At 35.0% G+C, this 24,242-nt stretch overlaps 1 protein-coding gene across 1 annotated transcript; it reads left to right on the top strand.

The window, feature by feature from the left end:
- Window positions 1–927: 927 nt before the first annotated feature.
- On the top strand, window positions 928–1,522 carry LOC140893424 (uncharacterized). The gene has a single exon (XM_073302493.1). It carries the CDS (start codon window positions 949–951, stop codon window positions 1,327–1,329), a length of 381 nt encoding a protein of 126 aa, XP_073158594.1. The 5' UTR covers window positions 928–948; the 3' UTR covers window positions 1,330–1,522.
- Window positions 1,523–24,242: the final 22,720 nt, after the last annotated feature.

Raw genomic sequence — 24,242 nt, 5'->3', positions numbered from 1 at the left:
AGGGCACCAGATATTTTGTAAAGGGGCAAGATGCTACGCTAGTCGATGCAACAAACACACACTCGCGCGCGGCTGGCGCGGCGCGGCGCGACGCGGCGAGGTGGAGTGAGTTCTTATGATCCAATTATTCTTTTTGCATAAAATTTAGTTAAAATAATATTTATTATTATTTTATTGTGTACACCAACCCCAAGAAGGTAGAAGATTTCCGGACAAAAGATTTGTCACTCGAGCGGTGCAAAATTACCGCTCGAGCGCGCCGTCTGTATTTCGAAAAGTTACGTCTCTTTTTGGGCTTCTTCTGTCATGGGTTGCATCATTAGGCCATAAGAGATGTTTTTTGGGGATTCAGTCTATATATATGACTGTTTATAATGCAAAAAATAGAAAACTCTGAAATATGATAACATCAAACGTTAGATTTCTGTTTTTTTACATATTCTCCCATCTCTCACAAAAGAAAGTTGCTGCGTATTTTAGTTCGCTGAGGTTCGAGATATTTTTTGTGCTGATATATCTCGTTTGCAAGTCGTTGTAACTTAAAGACGATTGCCGCCAACGTTGACAATTTCGTCTTGCGGAAAGAGAGAATCTCTTGCCTCGACTAGTTTCAAGTTGTTGTGTTCCTGTTGTTCGCTGTTTATTCAAAATTCGAAGTTCATCCTATTTACAACATTAACAACAAATAAGGTGATGAGGTGATGATATGTTTGATCTCATATTAATAATTATTAAACTCTTAAAAATGTCTTTAATATATATGTAATTGTGTTATGTCATGAGTTGACATTCATTTATGCCAGGTAAACGCGGAAGGGAGTTATTTACAATAATGTTCATATTTCAATTTTTTTATGAAACAAATGGATTCCCATTCTCCTTCATTTCATTATAAATACGAAGTCAGATGATCAACGGGATGCAGAAAATTACAGAGAAATTATTATAATGAGTGGACTGATCCACAAAATAGAGGAGGCCCTCCACCTTGGCCAACACAAGGAAGAAGATCATAAGCACCATAAGGAAGAAGACAAGAAGTGCGAGAGCCAACATGACAAGCCGGAAGCCGTATCGAGTGGGGAGAGGAAGGCGGAGCAGGGTGGCGGCCATGGTGAGCAGCTGAATGACTTCATGCACAAAATCAAGAAGAAGATGAGCGGTGGCGGCAAGAAAGGGGGCAAAGAAGGTCACCACAAGGAGGGAGGGCACAAAGAAGGTCATCACAAGGAGGGAGGAGGCGAGTACGAAGAAGAAGAGGTGGAAGAGGAAGAGGAAGAAGAAGAGAGTGAGAGCAGCAGTGAAAGTGAGGAAGAAGAGGAAGAGTAAATTAACCCTGGAGTTTGTCTTTTAATTAATCAAAATTGAATTTCAGTTTACTCAAATATACTGTTACTATTAAGTGTTGTTGAATACTTTGTTTGTAATATAATTGTGATGTGTTCATGTTGTTTTTATATGGTATAATTGTTGTATCATATGGTGTTCGAGTTTTGTTTAAATTGTATGAAGTTTATTTGAATTTGATTCATATATTACAAACTAAATTATTCTTATGCTTCGTCTTGATCCTTATTAATTTGTGGTTATAAATTAAATTGTTGCTTGCTTCATCTTAGCTAGGATTGCGTTCATTTACTACTAGTATTCCACTACACGCGTTGCATACTCGCACAGTCTATTTTTTAACGAGTGCCCACTTATCATGCCCACTACCATGCCCACCAATGATGTGACACTATTATATTGGATCACATCTTTATCACATCCAATAGAATAGTGTCACATCATTGGTGGGCATGGTAGTGGGCATGATAGGTGGGCACTTGAAAGAAACTCTATATATATATATATTATATATATATATATGGATTTTTCCTAAACATATAGTCACAAAAACACAATACATATATCAATTTTACAAAGTAAGTGATATTTTAATTTCATAAATAAAAAGATATCACATGACATAAAGTGAGTGTCATTTTGATAAATAATAAAACAACTAATGACTAAAAAATAGGAAGTCATATAGAATGACTAGTTTGACTAATAATTTTGTTTTCTTGAAAATTATGTTAGGATATAAGTTCAAATCAAGATTTACCAATTAATTGAAATTAAAATTAGTTAATTAGAGAGTCTCTACTATAATAATATTATTATGATGATAAGATAATACATTTTTAATAAAATTAAGAGTCTATATTTCACATCGAGTAAAACCATTTTATCTTGAAGTTAAAATATAGAGAAAATGGTTTTTTTGGTCAGTTCACTTGTATAATTTTTGGTTTTGATTCATTAAGTTTTCAAAGTTTGGCTTAATGAACCAAAAAAATTCATTTTTCCCCAAAAAAATATATTTTTTCAATGATGATAGAACCTCGAATCGTTATCATTTGATGCATAGGGGTAAATTCTCTGACTAACCTATTAGCCTACAAATTAATCACATTAAATTTGAAAACCGTATCGAAAAATATTTTGTGAAACAGGCTCTGGTTGGAAAAAAAAATATTATCGAAACGGGAATCAAACACATGACGATTGATCGATCAAATTCATATCTACAATACCGACATGGACAACCATGAGAAGCGTCATTTACAAATAATATTATTTCAAATAGTAGGAACGAGCTAGTATACGTTGTATCTTGATCAATTCAAATTAAAAAAAAGAGTCGTACTTCGCAAAAGTAGTTTTCTAATCAGTTTTATTCTAATCGATGATATTGCCAATTGGTCCAAATTGCTTACACATGGTGAGTTTGGTGATCACGTCTATGCAATCACATGCGACCCAGATCCTAGATATGTATAAAAAATGAATAAATAAAATACTATTAAACCCATCTTTATGCATTTCGTGCGGAAAAGTACTATATATATATATATGGACATATAGTACTGTACATGAGGTACTTTTTTGGGATAATTAATGAATACGTCCCTAAATTTTCTAAATTTCTTAAAAAGATACTAACATTTTATTTGTTCTTAATTACGTCCCTCTTTTAATAAAAAGTTTCCCTGATATGTCATCCAAACTAAAATTTTTCTATACTATCCTTATATTAATATTTTCTATTAAATTTTCCCTATGACTCAAAAAATGGTATCACAGCATAGGTAAATTTATTAGACTTTATATTATTCATTAATTTATACTTTTTTTATTGAGAAAAATATTTTCAACAAACCATGGATTCAAACGAAAGTTTGAACTAGAAGGATTTCATTTATATGAAATCCCATAAATAAGTGAATCTATTTAAAATAGATTCTTTACAAAAGAACTTAAAAATACTTGGGTCTTTTATACGCTCTGAAGAGAATAAAAAATATGATTTCTAATTCTCAATTTCTAGAAATTACACTAGATTCTTTAAACTCTCCGGAGATCTTAAAAAAATTCAAAAGACGGTACAATATTACAGCAATCAGCTTTATGAAATGTCTCGGCAGATTGAAGAAATTCTTAAAAAACAATAAGAAATTCTTGGAACTCTAAAGGATCTTCAAACAAAAATCATAAATCTAGAACACACTTCTGGTTCTAGAAAAGGTAATACAGGAGGAAGGTTACCACTCTCGTTTGGTACCGAACCTTTGTTACAACAGAAAGATAAAACCAAAATGGTACAAAAATCTTTAACTGATGATGAAACGATGATTAATCTTATAAAAGCAGTATCAGAGAAAAACACTATCTGATGACTACTTTAGAAATATTAAATCTTGAGGATCTACAAAATCTTGTGGATTCATTTGCGAATCTAAAAGTAGTAGATCTGAAAATGAATTTTCCTAATGGTGAACAACCCAGAGGGAATCCCCCAAGATATGTGGTTAAAACACAAGAATCACATAGTAAGTTCCATGTTGGGAAAAATTCACATCCAGCAGGAACCAGGTCAAAAAGGAGTAAGATATCACTACATCAAACTCCTTATGGAAAAACTGTTTTAGACCCGATACATCCCTATGGGGTTATGTTAAACCTTGATGTTCTGGACTTCAAAAACAGAAAAGATCTCATAGAAGATTGAACGTCAGCTATGAGAATAGCAGCAGGAACTTTAGATCTCAATAAAGAAGGATTTATCAAACTTCTGGAAATGAGTCTAATGTGATCTGTTAAGATAGCTTGGAAAATGACCATGCCAGAAACTAAAGAATCAGTCTTAGCAGGAGAATCTCTAAGAGAAATCGGAGGAAGAATGGCCACCCTATTTAAGGCACAATTTATAGGAGTAGATTATTTTAATAATCAAGATAAAGAGAAGAAAAAAAGATATACTCAAGCTTTGTATAGTCTCGAATTACACGATATCTGTTTAGTTGATGAATACATTATGTTATTCACTAAATACATATGAAATTCGGGAGTCGATGAAAATATAGCTATTCAGCTATTTTTTGCAAAGATGCCAAGTGAAACGTCCCTGACCTCTATTTTAAATTAAACTAAATAAAAATACGAGTTTTCAAAAAGTTTTATAAAAATTTCGGCATGGCCTTTCTGTTTATATTACAACCAATATGCCTCAGACAACAATCAAAGTAAAATAAAAGAAATAGACAACTGATGACACAAGAACTAGACCGAGACAAGAACGAGGCCCAAGAGAGAGGTTCGGCATATCAAATGTCCACAAGATTAGAAATCTAATGTTTACATGCCTAAAAACAATGCTATCAAAACATTACATATACATCTGGCAATTAAGCAAAATAAATGCTTCTTAATCATAAGAATTCTAGTAACTATGCGGAAGACGAGCATTGGTCGGAGGGATGTGCCGTGTCCGCATCACAGTCCACTCGATAGTCTTGCCCCTCGATCTAAATGAAATACTCCTCACCTGAAAACAATAAGTGTAGTGATTCGAAAAGACTCAGCAAGAATATGAGGGGGATAACGAGTATTACGTAAATACAAGCACACACAAATTAAAAATAGCTTGAATAAAATATTTTGTTTTGTGCCCCTTAACTTAAAAAAAATATTTCTTAGATAAAGAAGTGAACATGAATGAAACATATGCATGGCTAAGTCGAACATAAATAACTGAATAACTGAACTGAAACATAGTCATAAATATTTGAACTCAGATCCTTGAATTGTGACTCTGTGATTTCGATCATGATCATGACTATAGTGCACAATGCCGCAAGGAGGTCGAGATGAAACCCAACCCAATCTTGCCCTATATTGGTAAGGGAGACCAGAATAGCTTCGGCCCCACACGAACACATGCTAAGGTAAGAAAACCCATAATGATTTGGTAAGGGAGGCCAAAACGTCTCTCAGCCCCACACGAACACATGAATATGTAGTCACAACCATCTCACTTCGTTCAAAATATACTTCTTTTCTTTATTGAATATGAGACTTCGCATGCATATGTAAATATGATGTACATGTAAATGTTTGATTGATAATCATGCAAATGACTCACACATGGATGACCGGGATGGTGATTTAGGAAGCAAACCAATGGGGTGGAAGTTTAACCCATAAATTGCACTTACAACAAATTCGAGCGGTTTGCCCTTAAAATTAATAACTTGCTCGATTCTTATTCAAAAGGGATTCCGCTTGAAACCACGACTCCATGACACTTAGAACTAAGCCATGAAATTAACCTCAGAATTTATTTCCTAACCGATCATTTTTCAAAAGTACGATTTCCGGGCAGCAGCCCCCTTAGCTTAAAAATTCTGCACGCATCTAACATTCAAAAATCTAGAACTCGACCGAAACTTTACCGAATTAATTCTCGCTTGAACATAAGTTTTCCTAACAACTTGGCCTAATTCCAGACCCGAGCCCATGGTCAAATCATGATTTTAACCATGATTTAGTCATTAGTTTCCGGACAGCAACCTCATTCAAGTTCCAAGTTCTGCACCTAAACCTTCATAAGCTTATAACCCGACCAAACTTTAACCGACTTACTTTCCGCTTGAAATAACGTATTCCTAACACCCTAGACCATTTCCAAACCCGAGCCCTTAACCAAAACCCGAGCTTGAACCCTGTTTTAAACTAGCTTCCGGACAACCCACTCATTTCCAAAAAATTCTGCTCATGCCATTTTCAAACTCAACCAACACACTTATGTATTTGTCTACAAACTCCAGCCACTTTCCTAGCATCAAACCAACATTTAAGCTCACCCAAAACCCCTTAAAACTCACCCCGTAACAGCCCAAACCCAGCTCAACATGGCAACTATAACCGAGCCCCTAAACTCTAAACATTCAAAGGTTCCTCAAAACCAACTCACAAATTAACTTCAACCCATCCTACCACTACCATGTGAACTACATTTCACCCATGGTAGTCCCTACTTCACCATCCCAAATCAACACAAATAAGATCATGAAATTTTCAAACCAACATGCGGTAAAAGAATCTGAATCTTTCGAAATACAAGGCATAAATTCTTGAATAAAACGTAAACTGCCTAGCACCATTTCAAACTCAATTTCAATCCAATCTTCATCAAGAAATCATAATATCACGTTTTTCTCAAGCATAAATTAATGACAAATTCACGACAGAAATAAAAAAAATAGGAAAAGGGATCGAACAGGGCACCAAGATTTTTCAGAAAGAAAATTTAAATGCTAACTTAATAATCTCAACACAATGCATAATATTCTACTTGATATGAGAAAGAATCCATATCCTTTCCTAGACTTGAGAAGTACGAAATGGGAAACTCGAATGGCTGGAAACCGAGCTGAAGGAAGATGCAGGGCAGCTCGAACAGCTAGCCTAGGGTGGTGCTGCAATGGCCTGGTGGTTGGCCGGAGGTGCTGGTGGCGGTCGGCGTCGAGAAATAACAAGGAAGATGAAGATGCCGAGGGATTTGTGAGAGGGAATGAAGAATTCGATCGATTAAAGAGAAATGGAGAAAAGGGAATGTCGTGTAATGTGTGTGTTTAGGCATGAGTTGTGTGTGTAGATTGAAGGCTAGGGTTTAATTTAAGATTAATGATAAGGTTGAGTGTGTATGTATAGGTGTATCTATAGAAAATATGAGTGTATGAATTTTAGGAAAAATTGCTACACACTTTAAGAAATGCTAGACCAACTTAGCAAGTAAGACTATGAATTAAAATGCACTAAATAAAACACAAGCTTGAAAATTCTAAGAATTAAACACTTTAAATATTCTGATGTCACGAAAACGAGTAAAATATTTAAATATCAAAAAAAAAGATTTAAAATAATTTAAACTAACTATACAAACATTTAAAAGCAATTTAAATAAATACACAAGCGAAAATAAAAATCTTTAAAATGATTTGGAAAAATAAAAAAGATTTAAATAAATAAGCTAGACATTTAAAATAATTTAAAATAACTAACCACTAAACTAAGGCTATTTAAAATAAATAAGTTGGACACTCAAAAATATTTAAACAAATAAGCTAACCAGTTAAAATCATTTAAAAGAATAAACTAAACAATTAAAAATCATTTAAAAGAATAAACTAAACTATTAAAAATTAAAATAAAAATAATTGAAGTATGCAAGCTTAAAACTTTAAAATATTTAAAATAATTTAAATTGCACAATAAAATCATTTAGACATATAAAATTTAAATAATTAAAAACATTAATTAAATAGTTAGTACAATAAAATTTATTTGAATAAATAATAAAAATATTTTATTAACACATAATTCACATAAATAATTTAAATCAGTTAAACATAAAAATAATAATCCTAATATTTATTAAATTTAATGCATGAGATTTAGTAGATTGGATTTTAGGCGTCACACCAAGTCCCTGGAGAGAAATGCTGATAAAAGAATACATTCCAGGTAATCTAGATACATTGGCAAGACGAGCCTCTTTTCTTAAAGGAAAATTGGCAGAATGGTATCATATGACATCATTACAAAAGAACTACAAAAAGATAAGGGGTATTAATAAGTATACTCCTCTATGTTGTAAATAAAATGATCTCCCTACGGTTATTGGGAGTAGATAACAGGGATTTAAGAAGAAAAAATTCAGAAATAATCCCTACAATAAAATAATGAGAAGTTTTTGAAAACCAAGAACATTTTGGTCCAAACAAAAGGCCCGATCTTATAGATCGGGAAAAAAAAGTGGACCTACAAGAACATCCCCAACAACAAGCTCTTTACAAATCAGGGGAAGAACACCATCTAGAAGAACGTTTAGAAGAAATCATACAAGAGCAAGTGAAAGTTTCAAGGATTGCAACTGCTGGACATTTGGAGCAAGAGGACATATATCTAAAAACTGTGCAGAAAACAAGAAAAAAAGAGTTAAACTCTTTGAAGCAACACCGGATATGGATGATGCGGTCTTCTTTCAAGATATAGTCGAAGTATATCAATTTGAGGATATCCCCTCAAATGAATGAATATACGAAGAAGAGATATTGTTTAGCCAAGAAGAATCTGATGATGAATCAGAATCAGAATAAAGAAAAAGTGTCTCGACATGAAACACATGAGAGTTTGGCTGGGTTTTTTAGTCAAACCACGATATCTCATAATATGGTGCAAAGGATTATGAGAGAAAATCCATTACAGAAGTACCAAGGATTTTTGGCAAGACAAGTAGAAAGAGTCTTAGGAAACCTTGGGCTTAGACAAAAAAGACATCGTTTGATTTAAAAAGTATCCAGAAGGGAAATGACAATCCCTATGGAGTTAACAAGTAATAAAATAGAGATGCAGTTAATTCCTTTTGAATAAATAAGAGAGGAATTGCAAAAGCTGAAAAGTGAGGCAGCAAAGACGATGTCTTGGATTCATATTGGAGCAATCCAAATAATGATTAATGCAACTTTTATAGAAGGAATAGATTCACCCATAGATATCGTAGTATGTAATAAAAGAATGGGGAATATTCAAGATGTTGTTCTGGGTACTATCTCAGGAAATCTATGTGCAGGAAATATTGTAGGAGTTATTTATCCAAGAATAGCCTACAATTAGCTGACCGAGACTTTATTTGATCCTTGACGTTGCATCAAAACTTCAAGGAAAAAAGATTATTTATTACATATCAAATTTCATATGCTCTTTCTAATACTCACCATTCTGAATTATTTATTAGAAATGAGTTTATTGAAATCCCAGAGATCTTTGGGAAAGTTGCTCAAGAAATATACCCGGAAAGAATCGAGTTTCCTTTAATTCAAGAAACAGACATTCAAATTCAAGATAAGCCGGTTCTATAAAGAGATCTTAAAATAGAACCCCGAAGGTTATCTTTTCAAGGAGACGGAATGACAAGTCTAAGGTGGGAAAAATCTCCTATTCAGGAAATTCCACCCGAATAAAAGGAGTTTTTCTATAATAGAAAAACTAGATCTCCAGAAGGATGGAAAAAATTCAAAATAGTATTCGAAATTACAAGTCACGGGAACCAATTTCCTGTAACTCGATTTACTATTTAGAACAGCAGGTAAAAGGGACTTACCAAGGTTTAATAAAGGTTGGTGAATTGGAAGTTCAAATTTTGGGGATCCCGGGAAAAGAAATAGATCAAATAATTCTTGGCTTAAAATTCCTAGAAGATCATAAACCATGGAAACGCCTTGAAAAAGGAATAGAGTTCATGGCAAAAGAAAAGACTTGGAGAATTCAATAAAAATTCTACGAGATGAAAAAACAAGAGAATTGGATAAGGAACAATCCCTTAATCAGATTCGAAAACTCTGTTCACAAACAGAGGAAGAAGCAACTTCTGAAATTAGTAAAGTCATGAACATGATTTAATAGGACGCATTGAAGAAGTAGAAAAGAGTAACAATACTCTACCTACTAAGGCCTTAGAAACATTAAGGCTAAATAGTCTTAATCGGATTACAAAATTACAAAGCAGTTTAATAAAAATGGCAGGACCATTTAGTAATCCCATCAAGTAAAATTACAACAAGAACTTTCTCCGTATACATTTCAATTGGGATGTTGTACGAACAATATAAGGCTGAATATTTTGCAGCTTATATTGATTCAGGAGAAGGAATTTTTACAGCAAAGAACGAAGTCTTCCCTGAAGGATGTGGAGAAGAGTTACCAAAAATTGCTGGACGAGATTTCTCTCGAATAATTTTAATTCTTTGCAAAGGAATCAAATAAGCAGAGATCCTTATAGGAGGAGCAGGTCAGACACCATGGTATAAGGTAAAGACACCGCCAATATATCCTGTTGGGAAACAACTTCTTACAAATGTTTAAGAAGTACACACAAGATAATGAGTTAAGACGACTTATGTTCACTACAATTTGTGTTCATAAAATTATCGTCCCAAGACTCAAGATTGCTTTTTATTGACAAATGCCGATAATGTTCCGCAGCCAGCGTGGTGATAAAGGACAACTTTTTCACCCAAAGATGAAAGATTCAAGAAGGTTTGGAGAAATCATGTTGAAGATAACAACCGAACAAGAACTTCAAACAGAGGATATGGAGCTTCTCAAGGTAACTCTAACCCACAGAGATATAGAGTTAAAAAATAAGGTATCCCTCGAAGATGTCAAGAAAAGGCTCAAAGAAAGTTATAATGAGCATCATTTGCCATGGTGGGATAGAAATAAACTCAAAGCCAGCCTTACTCTAAAAGCAGGCAAATGGTATGAATTCGTTAGATATAAGCTTATTCCGATAAACATAACAAATCAAAGGGATATGATGATAATTATCAAGGAACATTTGGACCTTGGTTTAATCAAAAAAAGGAGTTTCACCATATAGCAGCCCTGGTTTTCTGGTCAGAAATCATGGTAAAATAAAAAGAGGAAAACCCACGTTAGTTATTAACTACTATGGAATTAATAAAATCCTGGAGTTTGATGGGTAATTCATACCTAGTAGAGAACATCTAATTAGAGTGTGTTTGACTAAGCTTATTAAAAAGAGCTTATAAGCTCTTAGAGTTTAAAAGTTGTTTTACGAGCTTATAAGCTGTTAGAACTTATTTTAAAAATAAGTTGTTAAATTGTTTGGGTAAACTTATTTCAAACAACTTAAAGATGTTGATATGTTTGGTATTATAGGATCTTTTATTGTCAAAATTACCAAGAAGGGTATAAATTCTATGAAAAATAATTTTTAATATTTAATGAGTGGAGGATAAGATGGAGATTTATTAAAATATTCACGGATATTTTAGAGAGATGGAATATTAAAATAAGATCTTTTTTAAAAAAATTACCCCCCCTTACTTTTTTAAAAACAACTTATAAGCTGTCAAACAACTTATTTTGACATCTTATAAGCTGTTTTTAAAAAAATTTACCAAACAAATTTTCAGAGCTTAAAAGCTCTAAAACAACTTATAAGCTGTTTGAAAGAGCTTTTAAGATATGTCAAACACCCTCTTAGTTGTGTACGAAATGCTAGAGTGTTCTCAAAATTTGATTGTAAGTCTGGATTTTACCAAATTCGGATGGAAGAAGGCAGTAATAAATTCACAACCTTCTCTACACCACAAGGACATTATATTTGGGAAGTTATGCATATGAGATTGGCTAATGCACCCCAAATATTTCAAAGAAAGATGGATAATCTTTTTAAAGATTATTTTAACTTCATGTTTGTTTATATTTATGATATTATTATAGCATCAAAAAATATAGATGAACATGTTAAACATTTAGAGATTTTCTCTAAAATTTGTAAACAAGAAGGACTGGTTTTATCTGAAAAGAAATTAGTCATAACAACAAGTAAAATTGAATTTCTTGGTATTGAGATTGATGAATCTGGAATAATTCTACAACCCCATATTGTGGAAAAGGTAAAAATTTTTCCAGATAAACTCAAAGATGTAAAACAACTCCAGAGTTTTCTAGGAGTAGTTAATTTTTCAGGGATGTTCATAAACAACCTTGCAATGTACAGAAAGGTGTTCAGTCATTTGTTAAAAAAAGATGCAAGGTTTATATGGACCGATGACCATACTAAAGGGGTAAACCAATTAAAGGAGATATGTAAGAATCTCCCAAAAATGGCTATACTCGTAGATGAAGATGATCTGGTGTTATTTACGGATGCCAGTGACGAATGGTGGGAAGCAGTCCTCACTAAGATCACTCCGGATGGAGAAATACCATGCAGATACTCTAGCGGTCTTTTTTCAAAATTTGAGGCTATCAGATGGCATATCAACAAGAAGGAATTTTATGCAGTTAAAAGGGATTTCGAAAAATGGCCATTATTTTTACTTGCTAAAAAATTCACTTTGAAGGTTGATAACACCCATGTAAATGTTTTCCTAAGAAATAAGATTGAATCTAAACCTGAGAAATCTAGGTTATTAAGATGGCAAGCATTATGTAAAAATTATATTTTTGATATTGTTATTATTAAATCTCATGAAAATATTTTTGCAGATTTGTTAACAAGAGATGGAAGGCAGTGACGTGGATTCCATCATGAAAATGCAGAGGCATCTCAGGGAACAACTTGGGTTGCTTCAAACCGAGTTCAACCAGCTTTTCATAAGTTTTGATATGGAGGGCAGGTTTCAACAATCTGATCGGATCAAAGTATCCAATCGTATCACAGGATTTTTGCAAGCTCAAACTCAATTATGAGCTGCTATTCAAGGGCCAATTATGCGTGCCATAGAAAAAGCATTGGTTTATCAGAAACAAGAAATGTTAAAACCATTGGTTTTACAAGAACAAGAAATACAGTCACCGGTTGTAAAACAATATGTTGAGGATTCTAATACTCAAGAAACAAGCGCTAATCTATCATCAGTTTTTGATGATCTAGATAAAGCAACCATTGATGAGGATAACTCATCAAGTCAACCTTCCGCCTCTGGGGTAAAAAAAGAAGAGATCAATCTTAGGCCCAACACAGACAAGGGAAAATCTAAGATTGATACTAATCCAGATGTCATTTCTCCATTTTAGGTTTATCAACAAAGATTAGGATAAATTAAGTACAAAAAGCGAAATCAACCCAATCACTTGCAAAGTTGATGTTGCAGGAATATATCCAAGGGTTTGGCTAAAAAACAATATCAATCCTAAGGATGTAAATCTATGGTATGAATTTGGGGCTTTAGCCTCAGTTTATATAACTTCACCAGGATTCCAGGAAATATCACAGCTACCAAAATGGATTCAGGGAGCAGTCCAAGAAACATGGGCAAATAATGAACATTTGTCAAGAGGAGATGTGCTCGAGTTATACTTCTTTAGTGCAGCTCCAGAACCAACATAGAAAGGATCACACGAGCCCTTTCATTTCATCAAGCTAAGGAGACCTGACATGAATAATCAAATATTTATCAAGGATCCTATATCTGAAGAAATACCATTGGTGTCCACTTTTGGAGAAAATAAAATCTCAACCAGAAGGGCATGGGGTATTTGGGTTTGTCTCACCGAGATGGACAAGGTCAAGTTTTCGTTAAAATTTTATCAGTATTCTGTGAACGGATCATTCCTGTTAAACACAATGACAGGAAAAACTACGGCTTTTGCTGAAGAACTCTTCGAAAAGAAGAGGAACTTTTTGTGGAACAACAAGCTGCCGGAAAGTAAAGAAACCTGCCGAAAATTTTGTAACATGGCTCATATCGGAATATGGTCAGAGAATATCTACCCAGAATGTCCAAACCAGAAGGAGCCAGAATTCGGAAAAACCTTCGGACCCCGAATGGATCGAAAAGATTTTTTCGAGACAAGCAAATGTGGACAGGGACCACCAAAAACGCGTTTTCCCAAGGGCCCACTGCAAAAGCAAAAGATGCCCCGGCAACAATAAAGAAGGCATGTGAGGAGAATAAATCCAAAAAAAAAGTCAAGCATGTGACTCCTCTGCTAGTAAAAGATGTCATCGAGCATGCGACTCTCCCACTAGCAAAAGATGTCATCAATAATGACATGAAGAATTCAAGACAACTGTAAGATTCCTTGAAGTTTTTCGGTGACGAGTGAAACTTCAGCTATAAATACAGACATTTGAGGAAGCTGAAGACATCGATCATTCCCTTCAGTTTTCTTACAAATAAAATCATTGTAATATTTCTCTTTCTACGTTTGTATTAAGTTTCTGTAATTTCATGTATTTCAAGAACAAGGCTACGATGAGTAGCTAAACTAGTTATCTCCTCCTATTCAAAGGAGGTTGATTTATGTAATAATATATATGTTTTCTAAATAAATTTCCGAAGCTCTTCCCTATCATGTTATTTTTATTTAAAAATTAAGCTTTTACTATACGCCTTAAGGTAGGAAACGAAATAAGGTTGTGCTAGCTGCTGCTGAAGGAGTCTGTGTCAGGAACAATCGATTTGGATCGCGTGGTTCGATTGTGAGGAGCAACCTGTAAAACCCGGTGGACATAACCCGGCTACATTTTGGTCAAAGAGGTAATTTGCTTTAATTTACTTACGGAAGCATGATGCGTTAAAGCTTTTTATAAATTGGGAAATAAAGGGCATAATATGTAATATTTAGTTTTAAGGACATATTCGAGACACTTTTTAATTAATAAGGGATATTTTTAGGATACGAAAAACAAAAGGGATATAATTGACTCGATAATGAAACTATAAGGATATATTTAAGAATTATCCCATACTTTTTGTAATCCCTTTTTCTTTATACTTAAATCACTTTGACATTAAATTAAAAAAAAATCACGTTGACATCCATATGATCTATATAATAATAATAATAATAATAATAATAATAATAATAATAATAATAATAATAATAATAATATTAATAATAATAATATTAATAATAAAAATAATGTTGTAAAACATATAATATAATGGTGAAATGATGTAACGTCCAAGAATTTAAGTGACTGACCTGACCACATGCATGACATTTGAATGATTTTTAAAGATTTAAAAGTTTAAATTTTTAGGGATGTGTTCTAGACTTTAATTATTTTTACTTCTAACGTTTAATAGTACGTTACTTCTGAGGTTTTTATTTTAGGTGATGATTATTGGGATGCATTCTGGACAAGAGATACCCGGTCACGATGAGAAGTTTAAAAAATATTTCATTTATTTATTTAGGCTCTAAGGTTATCTAGTTATATAAATATATATATTTTAGAGAGTGGACTGAGCCCCTTTGGATTAATAGAATTTAGAATGTTTTTATAACACTGTTGGACCAGGCTTGTAAGTCACAAAAAAAATAAAATAAGAAAAAGAAAAGGAAGCAGTTGGCGTGAGAAACAAAAAAAAAGAGAGAGAGGCGTGAACGTCGGAAGAAGAGAGGCGGTTAGGGTAGGGCTTTTTCTACTTGCTTTTTGATCAACTTCGAACGTGTTTCGGGTACGTTCCGCTCGCAGGATCATCTCCGAATCATCTCTAATCTGATATAAGACAAGTAAAAATCCGTTTTTCATGTATCGTTGAATCCATATAGATTTTTAAGGGATTTAATGATGTTTTTAATGATCTAGAAGCGATTTAATTTGATGAATTATATACATGGATATGAAAGTTTAGTGTGTGTTAGTGTGTATACGTGTATTGTGCTTGTATACTATGTGTGTATATTGTGTGTAAACATGTACTGTACGTGTATACTGTGTGTATAAGTGTACGGTGTGTGAACTGTGTGTGTGCGTGTGTACTATGTTTGTATGTGTGTACTCTGTGTGTGCATGTTCTAGTGTGTGTATTGTGTGTGCTGGTGTGTATATTGTGTGTAGTTTAGTGTGTGTTGTGTGTGTGCGTGTGTGAGGGTGAATTGGTGTGAGTATTTTGTGTGTTTTTGGTGTGTTTTTTGGGTGTGTTGAGAAGAAAGAAAATGTGTAAAATATTTTATGACTTGTGGTGAAATTATGATTGAGGTTGACGACGTGTGGATGTAGGCTTTCGGGTCATGTTGCCCTGCCACTGAGGTAGACGACGTGTAGATGTAGGTCTTCGGGTCATGATGCCCCGCCACTAAAGATGACGACGTGTGGATGTAGGCCTTCGGATCATGATACCCCGTCAAACTTGAAACCTGAAAGAAAATATTTGAGGTGTGAGTATTTATTTTAATGAGGTGTTATGAGAAAAGTGTGGAGGTGTAAACTTCAAAGAAAAGTGGTGATTGTATGCATGTGTGTTACTGTGCTTGCATGACTTAAAGTTGAGGATTTTTAAGAATTTGATTGTGTTGAAAGTTTTAAGTTATTTTATATGTATTTATTATTTCTAGTATTACTTGTTGGGCCTTTAAGCTCTCTAGACTTCATCGATGTAGGTGAGGATGACTGATACGGTGCAACTTGGTGAGAGTGGTGGTCGTGATCAGGAGCCTATCCATGACCATAAAGTTCCGCACTAGACAATATTTTTATGTTCTTTTTAAATGGCTGTTGGAGTTTAAATTTTAAAAGTTTTGAGTTACCCGAATATTTTCCTTGTTGTTTTGTTAGACTTTTTTATGGGCTGCTGGTTGTTGAATTTCGTTGTTGAAAATCGATGGTTTATTTAAGGATTGATATTTCAGTTTATGTTTCTCCCTTTCCCATTTTTAATTAAAATAAATACTCAGCATTTTATTTTATTTTAGATTATTTATTATTTTTAAATCTTAAGAATATGAGAACGTTACAACTTGGTATCAGAGCATGGTCCCGGAGATAAGCTCCACTCTCACCATGCAGATCTCGTTCAGACTCACCGCAATGTTTGTATGTTTTAAGTCAAGTTTATGTTTTGGAGGTTATGAGGTTTGTTTATTGGTTTCCAAGGTTATTATTATTATTTTAAAGAATTTTCAAGGTAATGAAAGAACATGTTTTACAAGTTGAAAAATATTTGATTTCCTCTCGATGTATCATGAGTGTTGGTCATGATGGACTGTTGGAATGTTTGTAGATAGATGTCAGGAAGAGGACACCCACGAGGGAATAGAGGGGGAGATGAGAGGAGCACATGAGAACAGATTCTAGAAGGTATGGCTCAGTTATTTCAGTAGCTGACGAACCAGACAACCCAGGACGAGGGAAACAGGCAGGTGTGGGCCTGCGGCCCGATGGCATTCATGAGCGCTTCAGGCACAATGGGCCGAAAGAGTTTGCAGGCAGCACAGACCCAATGGAAGCCGAGGAATGGGCCAAGTTTTTGGAGGATATATTTGAGTACATGCAGCTTGCAGTCGCTGACAGGGTGAGATGTTCAGTGTTCATGTTGAGGGGCGATGCCATGAATTGGTAGGAAGGTGATAAGTTGACAGTGATCTGACTACTCTGACATGTGAGGGTTTCAAGCAAGTGTTCTATGATAAATATTTTATTGATGTACGATCGAATGACCAGGGAATTTTTGAATCTGAGACAGGGAGGCATGTCATTTGCAGCTAGAGTATGTGAGGAAATTTGAGTGGGGTTCCTACTTTGTTCCACTGATTGGGACGAATGTTGTAGAGAAGCTGAGGCAGTTCGTGGATGGGCTGAAACCCACAATCAAGCATGATATGATGCTTGCCGCAAGCTGGTTACAAAGCAGCAGTCAGTAAAGCACTGAAGGAATAGTTGAGTTGGAGAGAGATTGATGCTGAGAGGTAGGCCTTCCTGCACCGTGATCAGCAGGGACCATCTAAGAGGAGAAATGTAGCACCGACACAGCAATAGTCACAAAGTTTGATTTATACAATCCTTGTATACAATCCACTCGAACTTTAAGATTTATCCTTAGCCTAAATCAAACTCCTAGTTAAACATACTATTAACACAACAAATCTTAAAGTAAGAAACACAAGCATTAAAGATTGGTTTGAGTCCGTAGATTCAAACTCTCTTGACTACTTGGTTTGAATCAGTAGCTTCAAACTCTCAAATAGCTCCTCGAAAAATTTATTGCATAAATGTTCGAGTAGCTGATGAAACCCTAGATTCATCCTTGATGATATGAATATATATTGAGAGCGACGGTTTGTTTAATAAAGGATAGAGTTGTGTAAGTGCTCAAATATTGAGAATGAAAACTTGGAGAGATAAAGTTCTCGAAGATGGTTCAAAAACTTTTGCATATCATGTGTATCTCTATGTGACATTTCTCTATTTATGGTAACTCTTTCATTGTATCGTTCAATGTTTGAGTGTATCTTCATAAATGCAAAAGCACTATTGTCGTTGTCATTTCTTGAAGAGTAATACAATTTAATAAATAAATAGTTTGGCTATTTTCCAAATGCAAAAAGAAAAGGTCACAGAAAGCAGCTGCATGAAAACTTTGAATAATATCTTTTCGAAAAATATTATGATTTCCAAATTACTTGTTCATTGTGACAGATTTGTGAATTTGTTTTTTTTGATAAAGTAGGTAAGATTTGTCAACCAAATTTTTTGATAAACTAGGACGACAAGTGTTTCATTTGTTTATTTATTTTAAGCCTTGAACTTTGTCATACACTGTTTGATATCAGACTTAATTTTAGTAACGTTGCACATGAAGACCTTGAGAAGATCAGAAATTCCAACAACAGAGGCTAATATTTCATCCATGCCGAACATTATTTTGCATACCGCTTCTAGATTGTCATATACTTCTGTAAAGTGTGCAGTGGCATTATCTTCCATATTCATTGAAGATGGTCTAGCTTGATGAGTATTAGGATCCAACCGGTGATCATCTTCAGAGGCGGATGACTCATCATGGACATGATCAACCAATTTTGTGGCTCCAGTAGTGCCTTCGTTGTGAGGAAAAATGGGGGATGCGTCCTTAGCCATTGGTCAGCCGTGGAGGAGAAGCAGTAGAGATGTCTTCCTTAATATCCGGTTGAGAAGGAGGAGACCGGGGAGCTCGTTCTTCAAAAATAAATCAGCAGATTCACTCTTGCGACAAACATCTTTTTCCATGTCCATTTGAGTGGACTGGTCATCAAAGAGACCAAAGTCCATCATATAATTTACTACGTAATCCACTAAAGTGATAGAACTTTAGGGATAGGTAACTCCATCTCAATGTCAGTAGGATCTGGACCTAATTCAGCAATAGCAAGAGTGAGAGAGGTAAAATGTACCTCTGGCTGAGCACCAGTCGGATTGGTGTCAGCAGTTGTAGAGGGTTCTTTGGTCGGTGACTTCTAAGTTGGAGGATAATAAGGTTTTTTTATTTGCACTTCTTGATTGGGTACACCATCGTCTTGCAACCGGTTTCGATAATAGACACTTGATAAATTGCAACTTCTTTGGTAGTTGCTACTTTTTCCTCCTTTTCTTCAACAACACCAGGTTCATTGAACAAGATGAGAGCCTCTGAGTTGTTGATTAAAAAGTGTTGTTGGTAGAGGCATTTCATCCATCTCAAATTCTCTCCGCTTTTCCATGATATCATATTGGATAGTGTTTAAGTCGTGGTCCAGCGGAGAGATGACTGCATAGTCATCAGGAGCCATGAATCTAGTCTGATAAAAATTAGTTTTATTTTGCACAATCATCAGCCGAAGAAGTCTTTATCGGAGGTAAAATTCGACCAGGGATCACCAGCTGCATGATACTTCCACCTCATCGATTTTGGTGACATTCAATGTGTGCTCCTTGAGCTTTGACAATTCACCTTGGAAATTTTCTGCCATGATGGTCTTGAAATGGACGGAGGTACGGTAGTCATACCACCTGTTGAAGCTTGATGTTAATGTACGATGACTTTTGAATTTCCTCGTACAAGACACGTGGAAGTATTTTAGAGGAGAAAACTATTTTGAAAGTGAATAATTGATACTTTTGGAAACTGAGTAGGTAAAAAGTCACATATTTAATGAAATAAACCGAGTCAAAATTCAGTTAACTAAGTGATAAGATCAATTAATATGGGAACCTACTAACTGGTTCAGTTAGGTAACTAAACTGACAGTCAGTTGGGCTCGAGGGTAACTGACTTTTGTCTTGTCAGTTAACCTTCTAATACTAAAAATCCCCCTTCACTAAAGCATCAAGATAAATCAATATTCCCTAAAACATTTCTAAAGTAAAAAAGACTTAGTCTCAAGTAGTGGCTTGGTGAAGATGTCCGCAGCTTGTTGATCAGTTGAGATGTATTCTAGTCTGATGTCTTTATTCAATGCATGATCTCGTATGAAGTGATGTCTGACATCTATGTGTTTGGTCGTGGAGTGAAGTTTTTAATTATATGTGATCACGATGGTACTTTTATTGTCAAAAACGATTGGTGACTCATTCGCATCGATCCCATAATCTCTCAAGTGTTGTTGATCCAAAGCAGTTGGGCACAAAAGATTACAATAGCTAGGTATTCTGCTTAAGTTGTGGATATTGCAATGGAAGTCTGCTTCTTTCTAAACCAATATATCAGTCTGTCTCCCAGAAACTGACATGATCCACTTGTGATTTTTCTGTCCAGTTTGCACCCTTCATAGTCTGCATCTGAATGACAATTAAATTGAAGGAAGAATATTTAGCAAATCATAACCCAAAATTTTGGGTTCCTTTGAGATATTTAAAAATAAGTTTGGCAGCTAAATAATGAGAATTCTTAGGGTCAGACTGAAATAGAGCACACATGCATACAACAAACACAATATCGGATCTACTAGCAGTTAATTACAATAAGGAGTCTATTAGACCTTGATACATGGTTACCTCAACTGAAGTTCCACATTCATCATTGTCTAACTTAACTGATGAACTCATTGAAAGAATGGGTGCCCGGTTAGCCAACTTGTGGCTAAGGTCTTTTGTGACTCTATGTATAAACAATCTTTGTTTAATATAATTTACATTCATTAATGACATTTTCTTTGTCTTTCTTCATATTGTTATATTGTGATATACTATTGATATTTTGATAAAGACCTTGAATATACTATAGTGTAAGTAAGATGAGATAGTGAATAAAGAGAGATCACTATTATGAAACACATCTTATAGTCACTGTATATTCTAAACAGTTCCTAGTCAATTGAGCCGTCCGCTAATAAGGATAAGGATCGCTCGAGATTGAGACTAGCATTTGTGATGCCAAGTACCACGTTTCATTGGTAATGGACATGGAGATGTTCAAAGCATGCAAATGGATATTCATATGATGAATGATCGAACTACCCTATTCGGACTTTTCAAGTGGTTATCACTTATCGAGTGGATAAAGTCCGTGGTTTTGGTTGTACACCATTAGTCCTTACTACTTGAAACATCATTGAGACTCTATATGCTAGTACTGTACTTTGACTCGTTTACCGACTCTATTGGGGTCAACAGGTGTCAGGATTGGGTACAGTTACGACACATATAGGAATCGATGCTTTGTTGTCAAGGATTCACCACATACTTGCGAGTGTGGATATCCTATGCGATCTGAGGAGATATTAGTGTGACGAATCTCTGGCCAGAGTACATGATGTGTTTTAGGTTACTCGGTTTTCCTAGTAACACATGCGATGTCACTATTTGATCTCCAAGATGTAATGCATAGTTGTCGAATTTCGAACGACTCTCGATGCACCAATGGTTGTTGATTCGATCGGGATATATGGATGAAGGGACCGTACTGTACGCTAACCAAAATCTACTGGTTCTTGCAGGCACTATCAGTGATACCTAGGGAATCATGGGGCGATGTTGCTAGACGCTCTTACCATGATTCGTTGGGCAAGTCGAAAATTGTTGTTCCGAGTCACAAAGAGTTGTGAGCCCACGGCTAGCTGTATCCCAGAACCATTGAGGGTCACACAAGTAATGGATTACTAAACCCCGTTGAGATAGTTAAATTTAAAGAGTTAAAATTTAATGAAAGAGAAGTTGGACTTCTTAACTAAAAGGGAGTGGAATTTCTAAAATGACATAGTGATGGGCATTTTTGGAAATCACTGAATTCGGATTCAGAAAAATTATCTTGACTTTAAAAGGTGCAGAAATGGTTTCTGTGCACATTGGTGAAATCGGTTTATCAATTGGATTCATGATGAATTTTATATTAATTTCTATAATAACAGGCTTGGCTTGTTGGGCTTAAGTTATGGATTGTGGGCCCTAAGGAGTTAGAGTCCTAATACAATCATAACTTAATCTAGTATAAAAATTATCTATAAATAGATGAGTAGTGTTCGAAAATCACAAGAATTCATTCTAGCAATTTTCAAAAATCACTCATATTATTTCAAGGGGATTTTCGAAATCCTCTGTCCCTTTTTGAGAAAATTCAATTTGTGAATTTTACGGAAAATTACATTCTGAATTGACAGATCAAATCTGTTTATTCTCATCGATAAACATCTGATTGATTTCTAGTGCAATCAATAAGAGAGTTTCTGTTTTCTGTTCGTGGACCTGATTCCGGAGATTGATCGTGAAGCCATTGGTTCCCGGGATATACAAGAAGAGCAGATTAAATTCTGTTGGTGTCCATAATCAAGCCATCGGTTTCCGGGATATACAAGAAGAGCAGATTAAATGTTTTACTTAATACTATTTCTTGGGTATTGGATACCAGATGTAGATCTCACATTTGCAATGAGTTGCAGATGATGACAAGAAGTCGTAAGCTTAGGATGGGTGAGACCCAGCTGAGGCTCGGAAATGGTTCCAGAGTTGAAGCCAAAGCAGTGGGAGACGTTTATTTAGTTTTGCAGAACAATTTTAAGTTATTATTGAGAGATGTTTTATTTGTGCCAGATTTAGTTAAAAACGTTATTTCTGTTTCTATGCTTGATAGAGATGGTTTTTTCTTGTAATTTTGTAAATGGGATTTGCAATATTTACAAGAATGGATGTTTGATTGGAAATGGACAACTTGAAAACGATCTATATAATTTAAAATTAAAAGACATTTCAATTAATTATGTTGATAAACCGGTAACAACAAATAAAAGGAAAAATGATAGTCAAAACCCGGCAAACGTTTGGCATGCTAGGCTAGGTCATATTTCTTCAAGGAGGATAAACAAGCTAGTGGGAGAGGGAATGTTTGATATGTCTGATATTAACTCTCTACCTACTTGTGAGTCCTGCCTAAAAGGAAAAATGACTAAATCTCCTTTCAAAGGGAAGCCTGAGCTTAGTCAAAATCTGTTGGATTTGATCCATACAGATGTTTGCGGACCATTTAGTATCGGTACTAAATTTGGTCACACCTACTTCATTACCTTTATTGATGATTATTTTAGGTATGGGTATTTATATTTAATGAAATATAAGTCTGAATCATTTGAAAAGTTCAAAGAATTCAAGGCTGAAGTAGAAAACAAACAAGGTAGAAGTATTAAAGCACAATGATCGGATCGAGGTGGAGAATACTTAAGTACCGAGTTTTTGAGCTATCTAAAAGAGAATGGGATTCTCTCTCAGTGGACTCCTCCTATGACACCTCAGCTGAATGGTGTCTCGAAGCGTCGCAATCGAACTTTGTTGGACATGATTCGATCTATGATGAGCTTCACTGAGCTCCCACCTTCGTTTTGGGGCTATGCGCTTGAAACGGCGGTATTGTTGTTGAACAATATCCACACTAAAGCAGTAGATAAAACTCCATACGAGTTATGGAATGGCAAAGCTCCTAAGTATTCGTACTTAAAGATTTGGGGATGTCCTGCTTACGTGAAGCAGACAGTGGGAGATAAGTTGGATAGTCGATCCACCTTATGTTATTTTGTAGGATATCCGAAGAATTCAATCGGATATTATTTATATCATCCTACTGAAACAAAAGTGTTTGTTTCAAGGAATGCCACCTTCATGGAGAAGGAGTTCTTATTAGATAAGAAAGGCAAGATGATGGAACTCGAAGAAATTCGAGAAGAACCCGAGATACAAAATAACGATCCCACACCTCAAGAACCTTTAGTGGACATGCCAACACCTAGGAGATCCGAGAGGACTCCTAGACCTCCTATTTGATATGGTTTTCTTCTTGAAGGGGATCAAAGTGAACCCGACATTGGATGTGATCCAAGAAACTTCAAGGAAGCAATTTCTGATGTGGATTTGAATTTATGGCTTGATGCTACGCAGCCGGAAATAGACTCGATGCATACAAACCAAGTTTGGTCCTTAGTAGATCCTCCCTATGGAATTGTTCCAATAGGGTGTAAATGGATCTACAAGAGAAAACTTGGGCCTGATGGCAAGGTTCTAACCTACAAGGCACGATTGGTAGCAAAAGGTTATACTCAAAGACAAGGAGTTGACTATGATGAAACCTTTTCACCAGTCGCAATGTTCAAGTCTATAAGAATCTTTATTGCCATAGCAGCATGGTATGACTATGAGATATGACAAATGG

This window comes from Henckelia pumila, chromosome 3, assembly GCF_033568475.1.
Source record: "Henckelia pumila isolate YLH828 chromosome 3, ASM3356847v2, whole genome shotgun sequence".
Taxonomy (NCBI): Eukaryota; Viridiplantae; Streptophyta; class Magnoliopsida; order Lamiales; family Gesneriaceae; genus Henckelia; species Henckelia pumila.
The sequence above is the reverse complement of the archived record's forward strand: the minus strand, read 5'-3'. Positions and strand labels throughout refer to the sequence as shown.